The following is a 27,546-nucleotide window of genomic DNA, read 5'->3' on the forward strand; positions in this document are numbered from 1 at the left end:
AAAGTGGAAGCGTTTAGGAAGCACAGCGACTCAGCCACCAGGTGGCAGCACCACGTAAAATTACAGAGCGAAGTCGCTGAGCGCTGAGGCTCATAGTGCGTAAAAGTGGCCGACGCTCTGCTGCCTCAGTAACTGCAGACCTCCAAACCTCCTCTGGCATCAACATCAGCACAGAAACTGAGCGCCGGGAGCGCTCAGTTTCACGTGCAGCCGCTCGGCTGCACATGAGCCTCATATCACCAAGCACAACACCAAGCGTCAGATGGAGCACGCTGCCACTGGACGCTGGAGCGGTGGAAACGTGTTCTGTGGAGCGACCAATGAAGAACTTGACCGGCCGCACAGAGCCCTGACCTCAACCCCATCCAGCACCTTTGGGATGAACTGAAATGGAGATTGTGAGCCGGGCCCTCTGGTCCAACATCAGTGTGTGACCTCACAAATGCTCTTCCGGGTTAAACTCCCACAGACACACTCCAACATCTGGTAGAAAGCCTCCCAGAGGAGTGGAAGCTGTTGTGCTGCAAAGGGACCAACTCCATGTTAATGATTTAGAATGGGAAGTCAGGAAAAAGCTCCTGGAGGTGGACCAGTACTTTTGTCCAGATAGTGTACATTAAATCTCTTTGTTGGGAATAAGCCCTGTGGAGCAGGTGTATGATGGTCACATCCATGACTTTTTTTTTTCCACATCCATTCTTTAGATTATCTCTCTCTGTCTCTCACACTGAAACAAACAAAACATTTGAAGTTATTCGCCAAAAAAGGTTTAATTTGAAAGTCTTGACCGGAAATACGAATATTATTTCCCTTAGCTTGACAATCTGCGTCAAGTTGCTGTAGAGAACAAGAAATATACAGGAACTGAATCTATTTGGTGTTCATAAAGCCACAAATTTACAAGAAAAAATCATGGATTTTTTCCCCCCTTCTTCTTCTCCTTCTTAATTTTTATAAAAATTTTCTTTTTTCTTTTTTTCTTTCTTTTTCTTTTTTTTTTTTTTTTTTTGACTTTGCGAGGTTGGATCAGCCTCACTCTGCAGACGCTGCTGCTTGCCGTGTATCAGGCCTGCAGCTGATTGCCTCATCAAATTCTACTTTGCAATGGGATTTAGGAACAAGGAACTCCTGCTGATTTTAGCACAGAATCACAATCTTCTCCTCAGCATCTGGACTTTGAAGAGACATTGCCGTGACTTGGGCCGATTCAGAAGAAAACAATATTGTGATTCTGGGCTAAAAACAGCAGGATTTCCTTGTTACTAAATCCTATTGTATGAGAAAAACTATTTTTTCAGAGTTTTTTCTTCCAAGTTTGCAACTTTATTATCTCAGAATTTTAGAGTTTTTGTCTCATAAATTTGCTTGTAAATTTACAAATTCCATCTTGGAAATTCTGGGTTTTCCTCTAGATATTATTACCTCCGTCACATTCCACTGGCTCCGTATTTTTTTCTTCCTACAGTCACTGATATGCCGCCATACTTAAGTTTGCCTTTGAAGAAACTGGGGGGAAAAACTTAGGAAAACTGGTTTTGTGTGGCTTTTTATTTTGAAGGCCGTGACCGGATGTTCGGTGTCATTCCATGGAGCTTGACTTCAGCTGTTAAAGGCACTCGGAGGCTGCGCTCCTCCAGTGTGACGGCTGTCCTCCTCGGCATGGCATCGGACGAGCTGGCCAGGAAGCTGCAGCGGCGCTTGGCCGCAGTGGAGGCGGCTGACCCGGAGCAGGCGGCCGCCCCGGAGCCGGCGGCCGGGCAGGAGCCGGTGGCCGCCCCGGAGCCGGTGGCCGCGCCGGGAACGGTGGCGGCGCCGCGGCCGGTCACTCCCCAGGAGCCGGAGCCGCCCGGCAGCCTCGACCCGGCCGCTTCCGAGCTGAGCGCCAAACTGAGCCGCAGGCTGGACATCAACGAGGGCAGCGCCGCCCCCAGACCAGGCCGGGTGTTCAACCCCTACACCGAGTTTAAAGAGTTCTCCCGCAAACAGATAAAGGACATGGAGAAAATGTTCAAGCGGTAAGTGTGAGCCTCGAGTCTTTTTTTTTCTTTGTAGTTTGTAACGGGACTCAGCCCACACATGGAATAAACAGGGCGACATGTTTACTTGCAGTTCTGGGGATTATTGCTGAATGAGCATGTGGGGCTGGATGATGAGATTAAGCCTCTGCTGCTGTCTGAAGCCTGCAGGTGAAACACTGACAGTCACTCTGCCTGGCTGTGGCTGAGCTCACACAGCCAGGAAAAATTGTCTGAAATCTCAAATGAGACACAGATGATCAGAAGTTTTATCTCAGTGTCAACCGCAAAAAAGTAATAATAAAAAATAAATAAATAAACTAGAGAAGGGACATTTTTTGGAGAAAATGTGTGTGATTAATGTCATCTGACAAACTGATTGGTTTGGTTTTGCATCGATGTCTTTTGAAATACACTCAGTATCCACTTTATCTGCTCCACCTGTACAGTCTAATACAATCCAATTGTTTGTGCCATAAAGTTTCCTCTCCTGCTGCCTATAATGCTCAGCTTTTCTTGTTGTCACAGTAATAGAGGTGTTCATTCACTTCTATGTTTGGCATTGAGCTCATAGTTAGTGCTGCTGTTGGACTGAACTGCATTTTGTTGAGAGCTGTTTCCAATATTCTGTCCCCCCTCTCATTTATATAAATAGGGCGGACAAAAAATTAGAAACACCAGTACAAGACCTCTGCAAACTACAACCTCAATAATAAACAGAGAATTAAATTGACACATTCTCCACAATGTCAACACAAACAAACAAAATAAACTTTGTTAAAAGGTAGAATTTATGGCACAGCTGTTGACCTGAACTGCATTAGACTGTACAGCTGGACCTGATGAAGTGTGTGTTTGCCTTTGAATGCAACTATTTGTCTGCAATTTATCTTTTAATTAGTGGAGTTATGTGGTCCATCACAGTTAATTTGCATGTTAAGTAAACATTTGAAAATTTGCATACAGTTGTTGCTGATAATTACAGCCGTTGTCAGCACACTGGCTGTAATGTATGTTACATATCAGACTGTGAGTGTTGTGATCTTGAATTCACAAACAGGTGATAAGCAAGTAGAGATTAAATGAAGTCAAAAAACTGAATCTCAAACATGTCAGCTCATAAACACACACACACCGCACATCAGTCAGCGCTTTGGATGGGAGTTTATGCTGTGTCCATTGACAGATAAATACAGTGACTTCAGTGTGTTTTTAACACAAATATTGTATTATATGCATTAATTTATTGAAATAACAACTATCTGGCTACATATAAAAAGCTGATAACTCAAAATGTAAGGAGTATCAATAATCTGCAAACAGTTCTGCAGAATTTGACATATGGAGCGTCTTTGTTATGAATCCTTTAAATCTACAACAGCTGTTTACATATGCAAATATATGCACATTTTATGAATTTGCATATATCAACACATAATAATGCATGTTTCAATATATAGTGGGTTTGTGTTGGCGGAATGGTTTTAAAGTTACATATGAGTAAAGTAATGTATGGAGTAATAATAAGAAGAATGCAAGACAAAATCAGTGTCTCATAGTAAATTAAGGGTGTTTTCACACAGGCAGTGTTTAGGTCGGTCCAGTTGAACTCTGGGCCTGAGTGCGGTTCATTTGGGCCGGTGTGAATACAACAATCGGACTCAGATGCACACCAAAACGGCTGTACTGAGACCACCCTGAGGAGGTGGTCTTGATCCGGCTACAGTCGAACTCTGATGCACTCCGTTTGTGATGTGAATGCATCCGGACCTCGATTCGGCCCGACTGCCTGATGTACTCCACAGGTTTGAGCTAAAAGGCTGAGCAGTGCACTGTGGGTTGGCCCGCGAACATTTCACACAAACAAAGAAAACAAACGAACAAAATGGAGTCAAAAGGAGATTCGTTATTGCATAGAAATTTGGTCCGAAGACTTTATAAACATCAACACATTCTTTTCAAGCCGCAGCGGTGCTTCGTTTTCAAACTCTATCACTTGCTGAGAGTGCATCAGAGAAAGTGCTAACCCTAACCCTCACTGTGCTGTGTGTTGATAAATCCATGACGCTGTCCGCGGTGCTGAAGCAGAGGACAGATTTATAATTGTGCCTTTTTTAATATACAGTATGCTCTAAACTGAATTGTGTAAATTCTCAGTTCTATACTATATACTCTATAGAGTTGTGTACCTTCATGATTTAATGAACAAGTAGCAGTTGTGGAAGAGCAAGTGGATCATAGAAACACACTGCTGCCTATAACATTCCTTTAATATTCCTATGAACAGTCAGTAACATCTGTGCTGCTGAAAATACACCCCAGACCAAGCCCCAGCTATAACAAAACATGTTAGGGGAGACTTGACTACAGAGAAAGGTTTTTAATATAGATATCTGGTTTAATCTGGGAGTGGAGCAGATCATGTAACTGTGGAAATTAACCTGCATTGACCGTACAGCACTCAGCTAATACACTTACATCATCTGAGGTAATGTTTGTACCATCAAAGGTACATTGTATTTTGAAAAATAAGCATTTTTAAAATGCTTAATGTCCTCCTCCAGTAAAAGAATAGGCCTGCATAAATTATGTATTTAGCCTAAAGGCAGTTCTAGGCTGTAATGTTTCCCTCTCTGTTTTGCACGCTGTTCATTATGTCTCCTTCAGGGAATTTAGGTGGTGAAAAAATTCCAAGGGGTCATGTAACTTAAAAGGCCCTGCTTGCAGTGTGTTGTGAGAAACATGAGAAGACACTGCCTGAATAAACTGTCTGCTGCAAAAAATTCAAAGGTATATTTACTCATTACTTGAATACACAGTTATAAATAGACAACTGTAGGGAGAGAGAAAGGAGAACTGGATAAAATGGAACTGTAGAATCAGAAAGGTCCCAGTTATGGGTAAGGCATCCTGCAACAATGTCGTGTGTGTGTGTGTGTGTGTGTGTGTGTGTGTGTGTGTGTGTGTGTGTGTGTGTGTGTGTGTGTGTGTTTTGGTGGTGTGGGAGCAGCAGGGTGCTCTCATTGAGCCATGTTAAAAAATACAGTAATAAATCACCTGTTTATAGCAGCAACAATAACAGGGAGTCAGGAGGTGGCAAATTGAACTGGATAAGAGAAGATGCTTCAATCCGAGCCCTTTTTTGCCTTTGGACTGCTGTTGTTTTTTTCTGTTGTTCAGCAGCATGCTTGTTATAAATGTGTGGAAGCTGCCATGATTATGGTCTTATTTAATAGAAGAAAAAAAAAAAGAATGTGACCAGCTAAAGCACCCAGACCAGATCTGGGAAAAAATCAGAACTGGGTCAGTTTCTGCCTGAACGTAACCGATGTCTTGTCTCGTCCAGTCCATTTGTCCAGTCTGGTGTAAACTTGGCACACAGGGAGAGACTGGCTTCTTCTCACAGGCTGGTCAGGTACTGCTGGTTTTGAAAAGTCAGCCAATGAAATGCAGGAGGATCGGGCTTACTGACACCCACAACTGGCTGAAATAAATATTTTGCCGTCTTTCTTCTTCTCCTGGGCAGAACTGTACGGGCCTTGTTTTGCTGCCCTTTTCTCGCGGATAGAAGCCAGTCTTGTTCGAGGCGGTGTCCTCAGCGGTGCCCCCCTCCTCTGGTGACAATGGCATCTTTGTGTGCACACAGTTGGGACCTTACATCAGAGCAGCAGTGAGACAACACAGATCGGGGGTTTTTAAAGTTTTCCATGGTCTGGACCCCCAGGTTGATTATCTATATGTGTGTATATAAATAATTTGTTACTAATGATCCAGTTGTATTTGGCAAGGGGGCGGTATCTTTTTCCCCAGCAACTTCATTTGATTTCTTTCAAAAACTTGGAAAAAGAGCAATGAGTGAATTAACAAGAAATGGCCTGAAAACTAGCCCCAAAAATCAGATTTTTGTGTTTAAATGCTTTAAATCAAAGGGCCCCTGGCGGACCCCTGATGCTCCGTGTCCACAGGATCAGTCATTTTCATGCTTCCCATTCATTGTCTATGTAAGCCACTGTGTGATGCTTTCTGGCATTGTTGCGTTTTGAGAGAGGGGGGTGTCATGTCGGCATCCCCTGATTTGCATACGTCAAGGTCTAGGCTGCTTTATACAAATTATGGGCATGCAGTGCGACTCACCAACGCTGGAAAACTCCAGAAAAACTTTTAAACAAACCAACCTCAATCTGAAATGAAGACAGATTCAGCAGCTGCAGGGTTTTTCTCCTCTTATATGTTTTCAGAAACACATTTCGTTGAACTGTTTCCGTCATATCAAAGAAACGTTTAAAAAGAGCTGCCATGTTGGTCCGGTTTGAAATCCTCGAAAGGGCAGCCCACTACGGAAGCGCTCCTCCAATCAGGTGCAGCTGGGACATTTTTGCGTAGTTATAGGAGAGAGCAGCTGTCAATCATCAGGACCGGCCACGCCCATCAAGCGTCCAGATGTGGGAGGCAGCGTGACACCTGGCATCAAAAACACACACCTGTGGACACACACCATAAGGTTCCACTTTGAAACCCACTGACGCAGATGATGCTGGTTATTATCTGATTGATAGAAACTGCTTTCTTCCTCTAAAACCATTAAACCAATCAGGTGAAACCATGTGGCTGCAGGTGCACGTGAAACTAGTAGCTGGGATGCAAGGTATCGATCACTGGCCCGCACTTACATTTTCTTGTTCTACCTAGTCCCAGACTAAAAAACTAACCCTAACCCTTTTAAACTGGAATAACTAATTCACGGTCAGGCGGCCATCTTGTTGCCACACAAATCTTAGCAAGTAGGACTCTAAAAATAGAAAATGGAGGTTAACCAAACTTAACACATACCCTAACCTTAAACTCTAACTCTGACCCAAACCCCTATCCTTAACCTTAGTCCTAATCCTAAACGTAACCTATCCCTGACCATAAACCCTAACCATAATCATTTCAGGCTAAACGGAGTCATAAATTGTTAATACTTGAACAACCGCCAATTTATTTTTTTCTTTTTTTCGGTCAGGCAGCCATTTTTTTGCCACACAAATCTTATCAAATAGGACTCCAAAAATAGAAAAATAGGCTAGAGGCTAAACCAAACTCAAAACCCTACACATACCCTAATCTTAACCTAAACCTCTAACTCTAACCCTAACCTCTACCATAAACCCTAACCATAACCACTTTAGGACAAGCTGAGCCTTAAATAAAACAGCCAATTTTGCCCAATAAATCACAAAATAGTCACATCAACACCCAAGAACAGCAAGTATAAACACTTCATAAAACAAGACTAAAATAGCCCATATTTTAACCAAAACTACAGTAAAACCTCTCTCCCTTACTTGAACAAACCGCCATTTTGCTTCTTCAGTCAGGTAGCCATGTTGTTGCCACAAACATATGGACAAATGGGACTCCAAAAATAGAACAATCTATAAAAAGCGCTATCATACGTAGCTTTAGTAATAGGACCAGGGCCCTAATTTGTTGCAACACGTAAAGACTGGCGGGGAAGGGGTGATTCCATAAGGCTGGACCAAGTCTGACAGTTCCTGACTCCCAGTGCCGGGCGTCATGGTTTCACGTTAACTGTGAACCTCTGTCGAGGCGGGTTGTTCTTCAGGGTTTTGGCAGCTCAGTCACGGACTTGGGTCAGTGCCTTTTCACGCTAAAACTCACAACAAAAGCCGCTCGTACTACCGAAATTGGAGATGGGGTCGGTGTGAGATATGGAGTGTCTTATTTCCTAACCTAAACCTTTTAAACTGTAATAACTAATTCGCTGTTGGGGTCATGGGCTAACATAGTTCTAAATTTATCTTTATCTCGATTTTAATGAATTTCCACATCAAAGGTTAGAGTTAATCATGAAGTAAATGAAACTTTACAATAAAACTTTTAGGCAGCAGGTTTAATTTCAGATTACTGCTGTTTGTCAGAGGAGAAACTACACGTCATCCATGTTTCTCATCCAGTTCCACACAGTTCTGGGCTTTTCTAGATCCAGTCCAGGATTTATGAGCATCATTGGCTTTCACATCAGTAATCTTTACAATGTTTTGTAAAGTCACTTTTTAGGCCATGATTAGCTCTTCTGGATTAAGGTCTAGTCCTGTTTTAGTTAAATCCCTGACTGGCTGGGAAACCACTCCTCAGCGATTATGCCGTCAGGGAATAAAGAGAGGTACAGCAAAGAAAAAGAGAAAAAATGTTATCCTGTTTTGCAGAGTAGAGAGAGACTCTGGTCTAAGCTTATTCTATTTAAAAAGTCTCACAGTCTCTTAAATTCAGTTTTACAACTATTAGGCCTTAAATTGTCCTAAATTTGAATTTGTGAGGTCTTAATTTCCACAAACATTTGATCAGTTTTCATTTATCCGTCTTAATTTCTTTTGTCCAAATTAGTCAAGCTAGATTTTCAGCATTTCTGATGGGCAATAGAGGAGAGCGGAGGAAAAGAAGCAGCTAGTCACAACTTGACTTGCCATCTGTCTTTTAAAACTCAGGGGAAAGTTGTTATTTTTGTCCTCCATCATGCGTCCATATGTTCAATGAGGAAAACAAACAATAGCAAACTCCAGCTGGTTCTCTGGTGCGGAGTGATACAGGAAAATGCAGAAGTTACCAGATCTTTCTGGGTGTTGATGACAGGAAAAACAGTTATACACTCTCATCTGAGCAAAAGTCGCTTGCTCATGGGTTTTGCCTTCAAACCATCACCTTGCAGTTTCAGTTACCTCTGCCTCCAGTCTCTGTGGTCGCACTAATTTTCTTTTTATACTGCCCTGATCTCGCTCACTCAGCCCACATTCCCATAGGGGATCCACCGCCTAGTGACCCAGTTTTCCTCCTCAGAGAGCTCCGGCCTTAAAGGCACAGAATATTTTCAGAAAAACTTCCCCTTCATAGTGCCTGTGTGTCGTCGCTGTCATGCCAAAGTGAAAAACTGCCTCAGATTCAGATTTGTTTGAGCCCTTTTTCTATGGTGTGTGTGTAACTGGGCTGAACAGTGTGGTTTAAAAAAAATCATATTGTGGTTAATTTTACAGACAGTGCAGTTGCAGTGTGTTCCCCTGCCTTGCACCCAGTGAGCACTGGGATTGGCTCCAGCACCCCTCCGATCCTAATTAGGATAAGCAGTTTGGAAAATGAATGAATGCAATTGCAGTATGAGTGACAATTTATAGTAGGAATAACAATACTTGCAATGTAATTGTCATTTTCACTGAAAAAGCTATTAAAATGATGATGGTGTGATTTTTGCTGGGGTCTGCACCAAACAAACATGTTTTCTTACATCTGGAAAACACAGTTTGTAGGTCACAGCATCACTGCAGCACCAAAAAACTTTATTTACAACATTATACCTGTAAGCAAAAAAAAAAAAAAAAATGCAGCTTATGTGATTTGGAGATTTCAAGATTCAAGATCCAAGATGCTTTATTGTCAATTCTGCAGTTATGTGCCAGACATACGGAGAATCAAAAAACCATTTCACTCTGACCTTACTCACGGTGCAGACAGTGCAAAAGATTAAATATAAAAACAATTAAAAATGCTTTAAAAGCAATACTAAAAGCAATATTAAAACAATAAGATAGTGAGTAGTAAGTATTCACTTGGTCATATTTCAATTTTTATCATATTTCAATTAATTGTTTGGCCCCAGTCTGTAAAAATGCTCCCTTCGACACAGTGTTGTGTTTATTTTATTTTATTTTATTTTTTTTTTTGCTGAAGAATTCCTTTTCCTTTCCTTCACTTGGAGCTAAAGAGTCTGGCTGCACTGTGAGTGAGGAGCTGCTGTGGTCTGCTGACAGGCACTTACCTCCATCATGCAGACTCTATTTCTGTAGAGAGCTGGAGACAGAGACACACACTGTGTCACTGTGAAGTGCAAAGATAAGAGCAGAAAACAAAGACTGTGGTACTTCTCCTGTCCTGTGGGGGAGGGTTCAAGAAGTATTACAGCCTCCTCATGCTTATTCAGACTTATTTTCATTTTTTTTCCCAGCAGAATCATCAAACCAAACCTGCTGTCAAAGATGAAAAACCTGATGACTTATATTTAGATTATTTGCTTTATGATTGATATTTTGTTGACTTTGTATTCCTATTTTGCTGCTGTTGTATCAGAGGCACCGTCAGGAAAATCTAACCTTGCCAACGAAACTCTTTGAAATTAACTTTGATGGTGGGAGAGAGAGAGGGAGAGAGAGGGAGAGAGAGGGGCAGGGAGAGAGAGTGAGAGAGAGAGAGAGAGAGAGGGAGAGGGAGAGTTCCTTATGCCAAGAGCTCTGGCATCTATAATTAACAGTGAAAGAGGCTGCAGGAACAATGTGGCCCAGACCAGACAATTGCAGGGAAAGTGGCACCACTTCCTCTCAAATACAGAAAGCCTCCTCCCTGCTATTAAACAACAACTGTTTGTGAATTTAGAAGAACACACACACATTTCTCAAGTCTAAACCAGCCTTTGTTTTTACCCATGGTCATTAATAGTTATTAATGAGGATAGTTCACCCATTTTGGAAAATTTGGTATTATTTGATGTTATTATTACTTCCCCTCCTAGCTGTTCTGTAGGACACAATTGGTGCTATCTTCCTCTCAGTGCTGGATACTGGGTGGATGCTCCAAATGCTAACTGTTAGCCTCCTGCCATTGAGATGTGCTTCCCCCCAGCTAACACTGAATCGTACTCCTCGCCACAACATTACCTGCCATCTGTGTGTCCAAAGAAAGTTGTTGTTTTTGTTCTCCAATGTGCGTTCAAGTGTTCAGTGAAGAAAACAGCAAACTCCAGCTGCTCCTCTGGTGCAGAGTGATACAGGAAGTGCAGAAGTTACCGGATCTGTCTGGATGACAGGAAAAATAGAATAAAATCAGTTGACTGTCCTCAAAAATAAAACAAAACAATGGTAAAACTCTTTTCTTGTGTGGTCTAAGCTATCTGTGCTGGTCCTCAGTTGACACCAGTGCTCTTAATAATTCTTAATTGCTTTAATCTACTGAAAGAAGGTTTAACATCATTTAACAAGTGCTGCTTTCTGAAAGTGAGATGCACGTACGACACTGTATCACCTCCTGAATCACTCCACGCCGCCACAGAGATGGAAGTAGATTGTTTGAGTTTGCTGTTTGTTTTGTTCATTGAACACGTGTATGCATGTTGTACCACACGTTTCATGGACCTCCTTCCTGGCGGGGCTCCTGGCAGCACACTGAAGCCTCTGCTGATGCATGGGACCACGGCGCTGCATCTGGTCTTCAACGAGCCCAAAACAGCACACATCACCCCGCTGTTGGTATCCCTCCACCGGCTTCCGGCTGCTGCTCGCATCAAATTCAAGTCCTTGACTCTTACCTGCAGAGCAGTGACCAGACCTGCTCCTGCTGACCTGGACTCCCTGTTTTCAGGTTTACACTCCCTCCCGTCCTCTTGGCTCCTCCATGCAGCAACGCCTGGAGCCTCCAGCACAACAAGGCCCTGAATCAGCAGCTGGACTCTGCTCCTCTGCGGCTCCTCGTTGGTGCAACGAGCTGGCAAACTCCATTTGAGCTGCAGAGGCCCTCTCAGGCTTTAAGAGGAGGCTAAAAACCAGCTCTTCAGGGAACACCTGCTCACCTAATGGACTGGATAATCCAAAAAAAAAAAAAAAAAAAAATCTTCCTCTATGCTTTCCTCCTTCCTCTGTGCACTTTATGCCCTCTATCCATCCCCTCTGTGCTCTGTCCTCTGGACCAGAACCAGAGCTTTAAGGCTCTTGATGTTGTTGTTTTCTCCTGAATAGATCTTTTTTGGTGTATAAAAATCTCCTATGAACATTGCTTTGGATAAACGTGTCGATCAAATATGAATTGTAAATGTAACTGTAGCCAGTAAAAACATCTTTTTTTTTTTTTTTTTCAAAATGGGTAAATAATATTCATATTTCTTGCTATACTGAGTGCAGGTTTTGTTATTTTAACTGTTTCTTGCTATGTGAATTAAACAGATTTTCAAATACATCTTTTTCCACATGTTGTCAATGTGCTTTCGCAAAGATAGTAGTGATCTAAAGTTTTCCTTTTCGTTCATTTATGCTGTCATATAAAAACGGATTAATTTGAGATGGTGTTTTTGTTTGTTTAGTTTGAGTTTTACTGTTCAGTCTTTGACATGGTGCTCACAGCTGGTCTGTAGCCCTGTCCTGTAAGTGGCTGCACTGTATTAGACAGAGACGGTCAGGTGTCATGGGAACAGGCTGCTTGCACAACCAGCAGGTATTAAATGCATCAGAGAGCTACATGGCTTCTTGTTTGTGTGTTTACGTGACAGGGTGTGAAAGTAATTGACTGAAAAGCTGAATCGTGTGTTTGTGTGAGCGCTGTGGCTGCATGCATCTCTCGTCACTGTAATGACGACGAGCTGCACCTGAGCTTCACTTTCCCTCTCCGCTGCAGAGTCAGGGCCACACAACCTGAATGGAATAGACCGGGCTGTCCCATTCAAAGAAACATAACCAGGGTGGCCTTTTTAATGCGTAGTGTTGCCGTGATGAACAACATTTAACAAACTGACATTGAGCTAAACTGTCAGTTCCTAGCAAGACTTGATGTTTTTGAAATTGCTTTTTCATTGGAGAAATTTCAACTACAAGCTGAATTGCTGTGCCTGTACATTGTGACCTGATCTCCTAATTGCACCACCTGATGCTGATGGAAGTGGGCATACATTTACATTAGGTCTAGTTTACATGGACTGCATGTAATTAATTAAAAACAAACATTTTAATTTAGTGTTTCTCAAACTTTGGTACAGATACCAGTAGTGGCATGTGGAGTGCTCACTGGTGGTGTACCAGGTGACTCTGAAAATGTATTATCAACACTAGGAAATGTGAAAAAAATGAATGAAATAATTAAAATAATTAAAACCTTTGTTTTGATTATTATTTTGATTTTTTTTAAATGTGTGGTAGCCCTAGCCTATGAATAACTAATAGACTGAGAGTTTGATGTGCTGTTCATACACTTGAAAAATGGGAACAATTAAATTCAAACAGAAAAACAGGAACTTACAAATTTAAATAGAAAAGATGTTGTACCTAGTCTCTAACTTGACTCTACATGTTGGAGACAGCTGTCTTGGTGAAAATATTTTCGGCTAGGCAGCTCGTACAGGTAATCCCACGTTCCAGTCTTTTCCCTGAATTAACTTTTTTCCACCGTGTGAAGCAACATTATACCTTTGGCGAGACTGCGTGCACTGCTTCTTTTATATTTTGCTGATTTGGTGAATGAGCCGAGCCAGTATTCTTCTTTGAAACAAAACCTCCATATCTGTATATTAAAGCGCTGCATGCATGCCCACATCATGCAAATAAAAGTTTGAAGATGCCATGACAGCTGTTAATATTGGCCCAGGTCTAGTGTCGATTGACCCATCTGCCACCCTGCCAGTATCCTGACCTGGACTTTGTCACTCCCTTAACGCTAGACCACAGAGTTGTTAATTACAGGACCATGCGAGGTCGCTTAACGTTAAAATGTAACTACACCTCATAATGAGCTGCAAACCTGTGGGCTCAGTCTGTTATTTGCTCATGCTTGGCTTTCCAAACTTGCCAAACTGCTGGCCTTCAGACCTCAGACCCTCACCTAGGCAGTCGCTTCCTGTTGTGGGCTGGTGTTTTGTTTCACATTGTAGTTTGGAAGAGGCCTGCGATGTGTTTTCAGGCTTGAGTCTTGTTGTGGTTATTTGGAGGTTGAATGACATTTTTCTCCCCTGGCAAAGCGAAGTGATGGATTAAAATCTCCAGAGTTTAAATGTGCTGCTTCAAATCTGCTTGGTTTGAATACACCTGTACTTCAGTTGTATAGGTCTCAGTGTTGTTTTTGTACCATTGTGATGATTATTTGATGGCTGATTGTTTCGTGGTTAATCGCTCTAAATGAGGCTCTTCAAGTGGAGAACACACAGGGAGGTGCACTCATGACCTTTTGAAGCGCTGGAATGAAACAATGGCTTCCTTTCTGGTCTGAACAGATTACTTTCGCTCGGGGCTCGGCGCGCCTGATGCTTGTGTGCGTGTGCTTTCACTCGGACCAGATTTGCTGTCCGCCCAACAGCTGCTGCTGGGAGCTGCTATAAATACTCTCTCTATCAGGCATAAGCCTCTCCGCGCTCTGCCATTGGCTCACAGGTGATAACAACTGTGTGACTGGCCAGGGGAATCTCCTTTTTCTCCAACATGAAACCCTTCAATAATAGAGAAGATGGTGTTTGTATCATCCAAGGCTCTGGCAGATAACATGCACTTTACTCCAAAAGCCAAATGGGAGGCAGGATTTTTTTTCCCTCTTATGAAATCACGTTATATTCAAAATGTAATATCAAACTTATTAACCTTTTGAAACCTGAATAAATTCATTTAATTTTTGAAACATGGAGGAAAAAAGGTGATTATCAAATTAGCAAAAAAATTACTGCATCATTAGTAAAACAATTTTGTTTCAAGGCATGAGCCAAAATCTACTGTCTTTTGTAAAGCATTTTGAGATAAGGTTTGTTATGATTTGATGCTGTACAAAAAAGCGCCACCATCAGGCCAAACATGCAACTTGCAAATGTGATATCTCCTGTTGTTACTCAGATTCATCAGCTGCACTTGTCACATCAGTACAGCTTTCAGACAAAGTGAATAAGTTTTACAAAAATACATGTTGAGGTGTTGTCATTCAGGGCAACGAAGGAAGTCATCAACTGAACTGAAGGAAGATGAGGCAGATCATAAAAAAAAACTCCCTACAAAGTACTGAACATCACAAACCAATGATATGTAATTTACAGTTTTTCCTGTGCTGCGTTGACCTTGATGACACATCCTGTCTGGACCTAACGCCGGGTATGTGTGTTTGCAGGTTCGACTCCGGTAAAGACGGCTTCATCGACCTGATGGAGCTGAAACTGATGATGGAGAAGCTGGGGGCGCCGCAGACCCACCTGGGCCTCAAGAACATGATCAAGGAGGTGGACGAAGACTTTGACGGCAAACTGAGCTTCAGAGAGGTGTGCGTGTGTTTTGGTTGTGTTTGCGTGTTAGGGTTTAGAGATATAGCCTTTTAAATATATCACAATATTTCATGGTAATTTGCAATAATGATATTCAAAACAATATAAAAAAAAGACAATAACTGCAGTGTTTCTCACAGAATGACACTGTACAGCCGGAGGGAGTAATAGATAAAGAAATACATTAGAAATACATCCTATTTTACCATCTTAACGGGTTTAAATTACATTTGGGCAGCTGCTAATCTACCTGGGCGGTGACACTTTTTTCATGTGCAAATGAAAACGGTATTATCCTGAACAAAATGATATGGCACAGCCCACGTGTGTGTGTGTTTGATTATGGGTTATTAATGGCCATTTAGGGCAGTACATTAAATAATCAAAGTTACTGGGGTGGCAAATTAGCCACCCGATGTGGCGGTGGAGCCTGCAGGTCTGTGGAGTGAAACGGCTGCAGAAACCACAAAAACAGCAAATGATGCAAAACAAAGTTGAAATGCTTTAGTGTTCACTTTGCCGAGTTTATCTCTGGGGTCAGATGAGGTGAAGCTAATTTAATTTGTCATGGAGACAAGAAGATAAAAGGTCAAACTGGGAGCAGTTAACCCATTTTAAACCTGAGCAAATTTGCTTGATTTTTTTCATAAACATGGGGGAAAAGGGTGATTAACAAGTTAGCAAAAATTACCAGAACATTATAAAAAAAAAAAAAAAAAAAAACAGAAAAAGAAAATGACAGTCATTAATGCTCAAACATCAGATTTCTTGTGTTTAAATTCATTTATTATGGTGACACTGGAGGCAAATAATCATTTCAAAACCTGAGCAAGTTCACTCAATTAAAAAAAAAAAAAAAACCACAGGGGAAAAAAGCAATAAACAAACTTGAAAAAATGACAGAAAATTAACTAAATTTGCTTGAAAATTAGCCAAAAATAAAACAAAATAAAACTTACAAGAAAAGAAGTATTAAAATTATATATTTAAATGTCAGATCAGTGATGTGAATTAGATTTCTTGTGTTTAAATGCTTGTGAAGGGAATCTCAATTTGGCCTCAGCTTTTAGGATCACAAGCATTTAAGGACCATGAGAAGCTCAACAGCCACAAAAACTGCTGTGGTTAATTTCATGTCTGGTTTAAAAAAAAAAAAAAAGAAAAGAAAAGAAAAGGAAAGAAATCTGAGTGGCTGTTAAAATTTGGGATGCTGTGACAAATGGACCAGAGCTCATTTGCCACCCTGGAAGTCACTCCCTGGTCTTTTTCAAGGGTGTGTCTCATTAACTGTGTGGCTTGGAGTTCATACTGAAACAGCTGATACTATAAATTTAGCAATTCTGACTTTAACAGGTGGCACAGGCACCATCTCAGTTACTTCCCTAATCTAGTGGGGTTAGGGTAAGTAGGAGAAACTCTATTGCTGTGTTCACATTGCTGAAGGTGTAAAACACTGCATATATAAATGTTAAATGTCATTTAATAACCACCTGCTGCAGTGGAGAAGATCCATTTGGTCCATTGCTCCAGACATTAAAGACAACATAGAATCCCGAGTAAAAACAAAATAGAAAAGCACTGAAGACTGGTGTAGATGTTACAGGGCTGAGTGTGGTTCTTCATGATGCTTTACAGTAGTAAGTGAATGCAGTGTCATAACTTTACAGAAATAGCTTGCTTTATGAGTCAGGGTGTGTGTAGTCAGTAGTCTGGCCTCTCCACGCAGCCGCTTGCATACAGGCTTCATGACTAATGGGCCTGCACTTAAACTATGTGGACAAAAGTATCAGGCTACACCTCTTCATCACTGACTTCAGGTGTTTCGTTCAGTCCCGTTGCCACAGGTGTATAAAATCCAGCAGCTAGCCATGCAGTTTGCCTTCACAAACATTAATGAAAGAATGGCTTGTTCTAAAGAGCTCACCGAATTCCAGCGTGCTGCTGTAATAGTAATGTAACAGGATGCCACCGCTGCAACAAGTCAGCTGGTGAAGTTTCTTCTCTTGCTGCCGGACTCTGGAGCGGTGGAAACGTGTTCTGTGGAGCAACCAATCACGCCTCTCTATCTACCTGGTGCTCTGATGGACAAGTCTGGGTTTGGTGAATGCCAGGAGAACGTTCCCTGCCTGACTGCATTGTGCCGACTGTAAAGTTTGCTGGAGGAGGGATAACGCTATGGGCCAGTTTTTCTGGGCTCGGCCTCGGCCCCTCAGTTCCAGTGAAGGGAAATCTTAATGCTTCAGCTCACCAAGACATTTTGGACAATTCTCTGCTTCCAGCTTTGTGGGAACAGTTTGGGGAAGGTCCTTTTCTGTTCCAGCCAGACTGAGCCCCAGTGCACAAAGCAGCTCCATAAAGGCATGACTGGCTGAGTTTGGTGTGGAGGAAGCTGACTGTCCTGCACATAGCCCTAACCTCAACCCCATCCAACACGTTTGGGATCAGGTAGAACGGAGATTGCGAGCCGGGCCCTCTGGTCCAGCATCAGTGTCTGACCTCACAAATGCTCTTCTGGATGGGGCAGAAACTCCCACAGACACATTCCAACATCTGGTAGAGAGCCTTTCAAGAAGAGTGGAAGCTGTTCTGCTGCAACGGGGGACCAACTCCATGTTAATGATTTAGAATGGGAGGTCAGAAAAGCTCCTGTAGCTGTAATGTGGAGGTGGTCCAATACTTTGTTCATATATTTTATTCTAAATAAGCCGTTCTCATTCAGCCTAACAAAACATGTTCTACTAACATAACCAATACACACTTCATCTCACATCAGCAGTCTCTGTATTTATGAAATGGTTTGATTGCTTTTGTACATGTGATTTCTGCACATCACACACACAAAAAACAAAACATAAAACACAAACACACCCAGGCGGAGCAACTTTCACCAAGTGTGTGCGTGTTTTTTCTAGCTGTGAGGAACCATCATGGGTGAATGAAGGTTATCGCAAACACTGAAAATCTTAATGTTAGCCATTGTCTCCTTCAGTTCCTCCTGATCTTCCGGAAGGCTGCGGCCGGAGAGCTGCAGGAGGAGAGTGGCCTGATGGCGCTGGCCCGGCTCTCCGAGATCGACGTCTCCACCGAGGGAGTGATGGGCGCCAGAAACTTCTTTGAAGCCAAGGTATTATAACAGGTTTATCTTCCTGGTCCTTGTAAATAATATCCCTGTGATAACTTAGTTTTCACTGCTGGAGTGAGGACATTATGGCTGCTTCTCACTTCTTCATGGGGAAAGTTTAAGAGTAGAGTTCAAGATTCAAGATCAGTTTTATTCATCCCAAATTGACCAGATTCACCTGGCAGCCATTTTCCTCTGATGTCACGCTCAGGGTGGGAAGCTTAAATTCTCTAATCATGTTGTCCCACTGTGTATTTTATTGCTCATTATGTTTACATGACAGAGATGTGGCATTATATGGTAAAACAGTTAAAACACACCAGGATGCGATTTGTGAAGAAATGTTTTTCATGTTTTTATTTCTGAAAATAAATCAGAACCACTGTGGGCCTTTGTAGACAATGGAACCTACTGCACTATTTCTTGCAGCTGTGACAGTAACATGTATAAAATAATTATGAGCTCATTAAAAACAATTTAGTAAAACAAGTAGTGTGATATTTTCACTCTGAGCGAAGGTCATGCCTTGTCCTTTTCCTCATAAAGACACAAAAGACGTGGTCATATACAACAACAGCCTGTTTTACTTTAGATATTTTTTATGGTCTGTGGGCAAAGCAAATCAAGATGACAGGGATTAATATTTGTCACCACCGGGGATAATAAAGGTTGTAAATGTAAAGTCTGTGTTTCTTGCAGTGTGTCTGGTTTTACAGGATGTAACAGCCAATGTCCTTTTGATAATATGATAGCACAAATATAATCATAGACTACATGCTATTGCTTTTGCTGTTTCAAGAGCCTATTTAAGCACCCCAGTTAAAGATACAGGTAACCTATTTTAAAATGTGACCTGAATTTCTGTGTCCTCTTTCCCTGGTTTTCATCATGTGGATTAGGAGGAAAGATCTGGTTAATGTTTCTGTGCTAAATTACTAAAAATACGACCCCTGATGTCTCAACACATTGTCATTCCCAGGTCACTGAATACCGCAGCTCAGTCATGCCCCTTTCACATCTGATGCCGATGCCAAAAGGCAACCCTCTGAGACAAATGGGGCTTCCTCAGGCTTCCTTCCAGGTTTTTAGGCCACCAAACCACTTGGTTAAGGTTAGGGAAAGGTTAGGTTTAGGCAGCACAGCCAAGGTCCTGTTGAAGGTGCAATTCTTTGGTGGGGAATTGCTGAAGGGAATTTTTTCTGTTTCTTGTCGCCCCCAGCGATGAATTGGAATATCCACCCTTGGTCACAGCGGGTGGACACTTCAGTCACTTGTGATTCGTGAACGAGAGTCCCTTCGCCTGTAGAAATCAGCTAACATGGGTGCAATTTCAGACTGGAGTGGAAATACAATGTTCATTCAGTCTGAAATTCCCCCCATGTCAGCCAGTTTCTGTAGGCGAAGGGACTCCCACTTACCAATCACGAGCGACTGTTCCACTGTGACGTGGTTTCAGCCGACATGGTAACTGCTTTAGCCCATTTACGCAGGTTAGCGCTTTGCAAACTTTGCAACTAAAAATGTAGCTTCAGCCGATGACAAAAATGTCAGTCAATGTTGACCCGCAGAATGACAGTCCTAACTAACAGTGGAAAACAATTCAGAGAAGTCAGGCTAATTCTAGCTCTGTTCCAGGAGGTTATTAAGGCAAAGCGTGAAATAGAGCCGCCGGTCCACCAGAGGACAGCGTGGCAGTGTGACGCTGTGTGTTGAGTTGTGTGATGTGTCAAAAATGCACGGTTGTATGTAAGAGCACCGACATGACGAGTTCAATTCCACGTCCAACCAAAACCGCAATTTGTTTTTAGTGTTTTAGTGTCTCACGTTGGTAGATCAAGAGTCCTAACCTTTACCCTAACCTTAACCCTACCTTTACCACGTGTTTTAGTCAACATCAGCGAAAGAGCTAAATGTTGTGTGAAGTTGTGACGCCTAGGTGATGCAAAAATGTGACTGACACTGGTGCCTCTGGTGGACTGGAGGGTGTATTACATGCTTTGGCCTGATATTGGGTTGAAAAACTCTATCTGCCCCCTGATAGCTTGACACGATAGCTATGTATGGAATAGCATTTTGGAATATTGTATTGATGTCAAGGATTTTGTGTTATTTAGATGCAAGCTCTGTCTGTGGGGAGCAAGTTTGAGGCTGAGATCCGAGAAGAAAAAGAAGAACGCAAGAGAGAGGAGCTGGAGAGAAAACAGAGGCGAGCAGCCTTCAAAGAGCTGCAGTCGACCTTCTGCTCATGAACCCGGACCAGGCGGACCGGGCGGCTCTGGACACGCACGCTCACCTGTAAGGAGATTTTAGAAATAGCCTCACAACATACTGACGTGGACTTTCCCCTCGATGTGCTGTTTGATTTTGTCGTAACATTTGTCGTCTTGGTTTCCAAGTGAACTGCTCCCTCTTAGTCTCTGTAGCAGCTCTGAAATGTTCACTGGTTGTTATTTTCCTGCCAGCAGCCTGACATTTCCCCCACTAGCACACACAGCATGTAAAGCAGAGCCACTGGGCTGCTGTGGAAATAGCTTTGTCATAACTAGCTGAAGTCAGAGTGAACGCCGATGGTGAATATTCTCTGACCAAACAAACACACTGACCCATATAGCTTGGAACAAAAAAATGAAAATCAATGTGAAATCTCACTTTAAGGGAACTGTTTGTCTGTTTGTTTTATTAAGGAAGAGCAGAGCCGTATGTCAGTATGTTTATATGGACTTACATGTGGCACAGTGTGCTTGATATCCATTTCATGACTGAGTTTGTGGAGCCACGTCCACCCTTTGAAACCTGGACAAGAACATTACTGCAAAAATTGTATAAATAAATCAGTAAATTACTATAATTACTGCAAAATCACCCCCTGTCCAAAAAAAGTACCAAAACAAAGGGAAAAAGACCAGAAAATTTGCAAAATAAGAAAATTACAAGAAAATGACCAGAAAATTAGAAAATTGTGAAACAAATGACAATATAGAATTAAATATTTAAAATTAAATGACAAGAAAATTACCTGAAAATCGCGACACAAGTCCCAAACACAAATGTAAAAAAGGAATGAATAGATAAATAAAAAGAAAGAAATGAAGTGATTTTGGTCGCACGGTGAAATGAAACTTTTCAAAGCACTACAGTAAGCTTGACCAGCTCCAGCTCCGGGTTTCAAAGGGTTAAATTCATGTTACAGTTGTCATGTGAAGTTATGAACTTTTTTTTTTTCTCACTTTGCTTCCTAATATTAAAATATTTTTGTATCTCTAGCCTAAATGTGCTGTGTGCTCTGCCACATAGAATGTAACTGAACTGGTGTTTTCACTGGTGGGAGGTAGGAGGTGAGGCCTCGTACATCGACATGATCCATGTGATCACTGGGCTTCCTGTCGGGGCGCTGAGCTCGTGTGGCGTGGCGTGGCGTGGCGTGGTGTGGCGTGGGTCCCCGTGTGGTTTCCTGACGTGGCCATCAGCTTGAGGCCCGACCGTCGACCGTTCATCAGAGTGTAACTGGCAGATCTGTGTGTGTCGGCTGTGAGATGCAGCCTGACTGCACCTGTTAACCCCCGCGAAAACAAATTGAATTGACTTCTTAGCAGGAAATGTAAAAAGTTACAAGTTACAAGTTCAGAAAATGAGCAAAGTGGTTAAAATAAAATTAAATTACAAGAAAACTGCCTTTAAATTGCAACAAGAAAACTTCAATTATATATTTAAAGGCCCCATTAAATGGACTCTTACTGTCTTGATTTTATTTATTTTATGTTGAAACAGGAAGTTTGGGTGGGACATGGTGCAGGAGAGGATTATTCCCAGGGGCAAATCAGCAGGATCTCAGTTTGGGAGAGAAACACACTTTTATTTTGAAGGGACAAGGTGGATGAGAGAATGTTTAAAGATTTGTGAAGGTTTGATTGGTTGTGCAGGATGATGTCACTGTTTAAGATGGTCTATTTTACAGGGAGCAGAGGTCATGTGAGGTCATTTCATGGGGACTTTAAAATGAAATTACAAGAGCTTGAAATGAAATTACCACAAAATTACCAAAATGTTTTGACAACAAATTACCATAAAATTACCACAAAACTACCTAAAGGGAAAAACGAAAAAAATACAATGACAAAAACCTCCCTAAATAGTTCAAATGAAAAGAAATGAAGTGAATTTTCTTCAGAAGATGAAATAAAAGCTGTCCATGGTGTCATGGCATGCACAGGGTTAATGTTTTAGCAATATGGCTTAAGTGTGTGTTCTCACGTAGGCCCACAGTCACTGTAGCCGAATAGCTTAATTATTATGTTTATTAAAATCTGATAGAGAATGGCTGTTAAATACCTCTGAGATGTCATTTAGTTTAGTGTTCAGATTCTGCTCCGTGACAACGTGCCTGACGATGCCTTGATCCTTCCTGTTGGCTTGAAAGTGCACGACAGGGCAACCCGGCCAAACTCTCTGCTTGCCCTGCGGTGACGGGGTGGGAGCCGGTGTGGCGGATTCCCAACACCGCACCCGCTGTTTAAAAAAAAAAAAAAAAAAAAAAAAAAATCACTCACCAGCCTCCTCGCTGCAAAACAACGGCAGCCTTGTGATGTTGCATGCTGTCGACCCGGCCCAGTGTCCTGTCACCTGATTTGACTGTCACCTCACCTCCGACTGGACATTATCAGTCTTAACCCCCCCTACAGGTTTGGGTTAGTAGATCCCTGCAGCTCCCACTAGTGGCTCAGAAGCTGTTAGCATCTGTTCCTGTCATCAGGCTGTCTGAACCAATCAGATGGGGCCCTGGAGTTGGACGTACCGTGACGTAGAATAAAGGCCAGCGAGATCGGTCACAGCAGGAGGTGTTGGGTGGAGGACAAGTCGATCACATGGACCTTCACTCCGGAGCCATGCAATCGAGTCCCGATTCAAGCACGTCAGCCAGCGTTTTCTAATCTCAACCTTTACCTTTTCCTTAACTTAACCATCAAGACAAGCCCTCTCTAAACCTTAAGACCCTTTCCTGTCGTTAACCAAGTAACTAACAAAAGCTGATGAAAGTGGCTAATCCTAATGTGTGGTCGAAGCGGAAGAGATGATAACACCCTTCTGACCTGCTAACTTTTGATTGGTGGAGAGCCATTGATAGGAGTAGATCAGTGGTTCTCAAAATTTTCAATAATGTTTGTCCTTTGAAATATTTTTGCCCAAGTACCACCTGATCATGTATCAGTGTGTAAAACACCAGCCTGTTATTGAGGAAGTTTTGTTGTTTCTGTTTCTGCTTCTCTTCCTCCTCTCCCTTGTTCTCAGCTGTGTCACTGCTTTGCTTCAACCACTAATTCAATAATCTGGATTTTATTTTTTTTGTCTTGGCCAAAACACACAAACACACACATTTGACACCTTCAGGAAATCCGGAGGGAAAACTGAATAAAAAAATGTGGTTAAATGTGGTTTGCATTTTTAACTGAACTTTGAACTTATTATAGTATATGCTAATTATTTTAGGAATTGCATAAGTAATATTTTTTTATATTAACATTTTTAAAAAATCTCTGATACCCCCTGCAGTGCTCCAACAGACCCCAGTTTCAGAGCCACTAATCCGGTGGGTCAGAAGCTGTTATCATTTAGTCCCATCATTGATCTTAGCCAATCAGATGGGACCCAGACGTACCGTGACTTAGAATAAAGACCAGTGGAGTCTGTTGTGGAGGGGTAAATCACATGGGACTTCACTCCAGAGACCCGAGGTCGAGTCCCGACTGAAGCTAAAGAGAGTCAAAGCTAACATTTGATTGGTTAAAACAGATTTATAACAGATGCTAACAGCTTCTGAGTCCCTAGAGGGCGCAGCAGGGATCTGTTAACCCAAACCTGTGGGGGGTTGTGACTGATAACGTCCAATCAGAAGTGTGCTAACAGTCAGATCAGGTGGTTCTGTAGCAGCTACAAAAGATGTACTTAATCAGTTTATGTTAGCAGCCCTTCAGCTGTTATTTATTTATGCATCTAATTTCTAGTTTGTGTCGGTATGTCATGTAACAACCACTTTATGTAGCATAAACAGTTCTGAAGTATTGTGAAAATCAATGTATTTTTTCATAAATAAAATAATGTACACTATTGACATTTGCTTTTGTGGTAATATGTTTCTTTAGTACTGACTTACACTCAGTGGCCACTTTATTAGGTCCACCTGTACAGTCTAATCCAATCCAACTGTTGTGCCATAAAGTTTTTCCTTTCCTGCTGCCTATAATGCTCAGCTTTTCTTGTTGTCACAGTAATAGAGGTGTTCATTCACTTCTATGTTTGGCATTGAGCTCATAGTTAGTGCTGCTGTTGGACTGGACTGCATTTTATTGACAACTGTTTCCATTATTCCGCCCCCCTCATTGTATATAAATAGGGAGGACACAAAATTAGAAACACCTCTGTATAATGTAGTCCAATAAAAGACCTCTGTAAACTACAAATTAAATTGACACATTCTCCACAATGTCAACAAAAAGTGAACATTATGAACTTTGATAAAAGGTAGAATTTATGGCAGAGCTGCTGAATTTCTATCGACCATGGTTGGGAATATCTTTTAACTGATGCTACTCTAGACAGAAAACAACAGGAGAGTGAAAACAGAATTATGCAGTACTACTCATGTCCACTAGAGGGCAGAATTGTTAAACCCCTGCAGTTGTTGACAGCAGAACAGGCAAACTTTTAGAGAACATCCAGATCCTCTGACTGAATTTATGAAAATGTTATCAGGTTTATATTGGTTGATTCAAAGGTGTAACATTCACTTGAGAATAAATTGTTTTTCTGAACTAATGAGAATTATCTAAGAATTCTGAGAAAAGATTTCATGGGGGAAAAAAATCTGTTTCTGCATTAACGAGATAATTATAAGTTTTTAATGGGGAAAAATATCAATCCAGTTTTTCTGAATTAATGGGATTCTGAGAAAATTTCTGATGAAAACAAAATTCTGCCGTGTGAACACTTTGTGGTTCCCTTGTTTTGTGCGGCGTGAACACAGCTGCTCCATTCCACTTGGCATTTTACCTCAAAGGTTTACCATACATACACAGGATGTGCAGTAACCGTACACAAGTTGTGTGGACTCAAGAAGAGATTGCAGCATTTGGTCCTCTTACACACTTTTGGTAATTCAGTGAAATGCTTCTTTCCCCTCTTTTTGATTCTTATAACCTTCTTAAAAATGTAACAAGAAAATTATCGAAGAGTTAGCGATAGGGATGAGCAAATACACCACTATCTGTATCTGTTTAACCATCTACAATGTATCCCCTCTCACATGGTGGCTCTCCCCTCAGCCTCACAACAATGTCACGGCCTTGAAACGTAACATCACCGAGGATGGAGACCAGTGGCAACAATGCTGGAGGTATGCTCAAGGTAAGGCTAAACGTGTCCAGCTGTTGTGTGTGCACCCATATGCAGGGGCACCGTATATGGGGGGAAAGTTAGGACAAACTGTATTTTTTTTAAAAGTATATTTTTGTCCACGACTGGGTGAAATATATTTTCAAAAACCTTAATGGCTTAATTAGAATGGTCTTCCTTAAACACATCAGATCACTACACCCAGTGGGAATGGAGATCCCACAGGAACTGCAGGTTGATGCTCTCTTGCCAGAACTGTATGTAGCCTATACATTTTCATTGGCCGATTAATGACTTGTGTCCAATAACATGCATTAGTTACATTAAAAAACTTACTCAGTAGGCCTGTAACAGCATCCAAGGAATAGTGGGTTAACATGATTGGTTTCTGCGACTGCGATTTGTAATTTCCAGGGTGTGCTATTTCAGCCAGTTTATTCCTGAGACTGCAGATATTAACATGAGCTAGTATTTGTCCTTTCCTTTTGATTTCCCCCCGGGTTTCCTCAAAGGCTCTGAAGAAACGTCCATTCTTACTCACTTTGGTTTCATGGTAATGCTGTTTTTGACCTGTGATGGTGGCTATGTGATCAATTTGTCATAACAACGATATGCAATCTCCTCCCGTTTCTCTGGCAGATCTCATTGCAGGCAGGAGTTCTTTGCCTTTTTGACGCAGAGCCTCTGGAAAATCCTCATTTTAGGTAGATGTTTGTATCTTTGAGGTATTTTGCCTCTTTGTCCTTTTACCTAAGAAATTTGGGTGGGTTTGGGTTTGAGCCTGGAGGAAGTCTCATTCTTAGCTCTCCCTGCTCTAATAACTTTGTTATGACCAACCATTAATTTTTCTTGAATCAACTGTTCAAGAAAACGCTCTCCTTTCTCGGTAGAGCATCACGGTGGATTTTGACGGTATTGCAGTGAAATTTCAAAGCTCTGTAGGCAGGGTTGCCAGGTCTGTGAGACAAAAGCAGCCAAACAGCAACTCAAAACCAGCCCAAAACCCACCCAACCAGGTATAAAAAGGGCCCAAAAATCAGCCCAACACCAGAACTCAAAATATGCCCATAAAAATCCATATATGTTGCTTTTAAAGTTTTATAGCATTGCTATAACTGCAAAATGCACTATAATATCTAGAAAATAACACCATAAACATTAAAGGCAATTTCCTGAAACAGTTCTTTCACCTGTTTAATTTACAGTATATCAGAACATAATATAATATAGGATTCCTTACTTCAGCTCAGACATTCACAATGTTTTAGTCATATACTTACAGCAAATACATATGTAATAGGCTATGTATTTACTGTTATACCTATTTCAACTTGAACACCGTATCCTGGTAATTTAGAACATTTTAATCATTTACATACAATATATAGCATATGTGTGTGTAGGTAGGACGTGTAAATACGTGTAAATTGGCTATGTTATGAATGAAAATCATTTCAACTCACCTGTTAAACTGCTGGCTGTCTCCAACATAAAAAAAGAACAGGAAAAAACTCCATGAACTTGAACTATTTACAGCGTTGTTGACAAGACTGAGCAAAAGCGAACCCAATAGCACGACTCCAGACAAGGAATAGAATAAACAGTCTTTAATTAATCACAAAGTAACAACACAAAGTCACTCTCAAAGAGGAACTCTACAAAACCAAAAATTCACTCTGACGAGGAGGCAATAGTTAAAAAAGTAGCAACTAAAATTCAGTACAAAAGTATCAACAGAAAATCACTCTAACGAGGACAGGCAAAACAAATGGCAAAAGCAACAAAGTATCAAATAAGGATTTCAACAAGGCAAGAAGAATTACTGTGGTAACCTGACAAATGGCGTGGTTCTCCTGGCATACAACACAAGATGAACTGGCACAGGACAAAGGGAAATGGAGACTATATATACACACACCAGGTAATGGGGAACAGGTGAAAACAATCAGGGCGGGGAAGACAATCAGACCAAGGGAAACACA

The 27,546-nt window shown here is 41.6% G+C and overlaps 1 protein-coding gene and 1 long non-coding RNA gene across 3 annotated transcripts; one reads left to right on the plus strand and one right to left on the minus strand.

Moving 5' to 3' along the window:
* Positions 1–1,410: 1,410 nt before the first annotated feature.
* Positions 1,411–21,460, plus strand: efhd1 (EF-hand domain family, member D1). 2 transcript variants are annotated; one of them, XM_030066271.1, is made up of 4 exons: positions 1,555–2,015; positions 14,907–15,054; positions 18,047–18,181; positions 20,293–21,460. In XM_030066271.1, exons 1-4 carry the CDS (start codon positions 1,570–1,572, stop codon positions 20,425–20,427), a joined length of 864 nt encoding a protein of 287 aa, XP_029922131.1. In that variant the 5' UTR covers positions 1,555–1,569; the 3' UTR covers positions 20,428–21,460. The 2 variants fall into 2 exon arrangements, with proteins under 2 accessions (XP_029922132.1, XP_029922131.1); XM_030066272.1 differs by lacking the exons at positions 14,907–15,054; positions 18,047–18,181; positions 20,293–21,460 and adding an exon at positions 11,221–12,865 and having other exon boundaries at positions 1,411–2,015.
* A 931-nt stretch (positions 21,461–22,391) lies between these two features.
* Positions 22,392–27,434, minus strand: LOC115369629 (uncharacterized). Its single transcript, XR_003929183.1, has 3 exons — positions 27,397–27,434; positions 27,028–27,042; positions 22,392–22,684 (listed from the first exon to the last, which is right to left on the minus strand). It is a non-coding gene; the product is annotated as an uncharacterized LOC115369629 (long non-coding RNA).
* Positions 27,435–27,546: the final 112 nt, after the last annotated feature.

Source organism: Myripristis murdjan, chromosome 13 (genome assembly GCF_902150065.1).
Source record: "Myripristis murdjan chromosome 13, fMyrMur1.1, whole genome shotgun sequence".
Classification (NCBI taxonomy): domain Eukaryota; kingdom Metazoa; phylum Chordata; class Actinopteri; order Holocentriformes; family Holocentridae; genus Myripristis; species Myripristis murdjan.

Coding starts and splice junctions, on each gene's coding strand:
- efhd1 (XM_030066271.1), top strand. CDS start 1,570: ATGTTCGGTGTCATTCCATGGAGCTTGACTTCAGCTGTTAAAGGCACT. Junction 15,055..18,046: donor GCAAACTGAGCTTCAGAGAG/GTGTGCGTGTGT, acceptor TGTCTCCTTCAG/TTCCTCCTGATCTTCCGGAA. Junction 18,182..20,292: donor GAAACTTCTTTGAAGCCAAG/GTATTATAACAG, acceptor TGTGTTATTTAG/ATGCAAGCTCTGTCTGTGGG.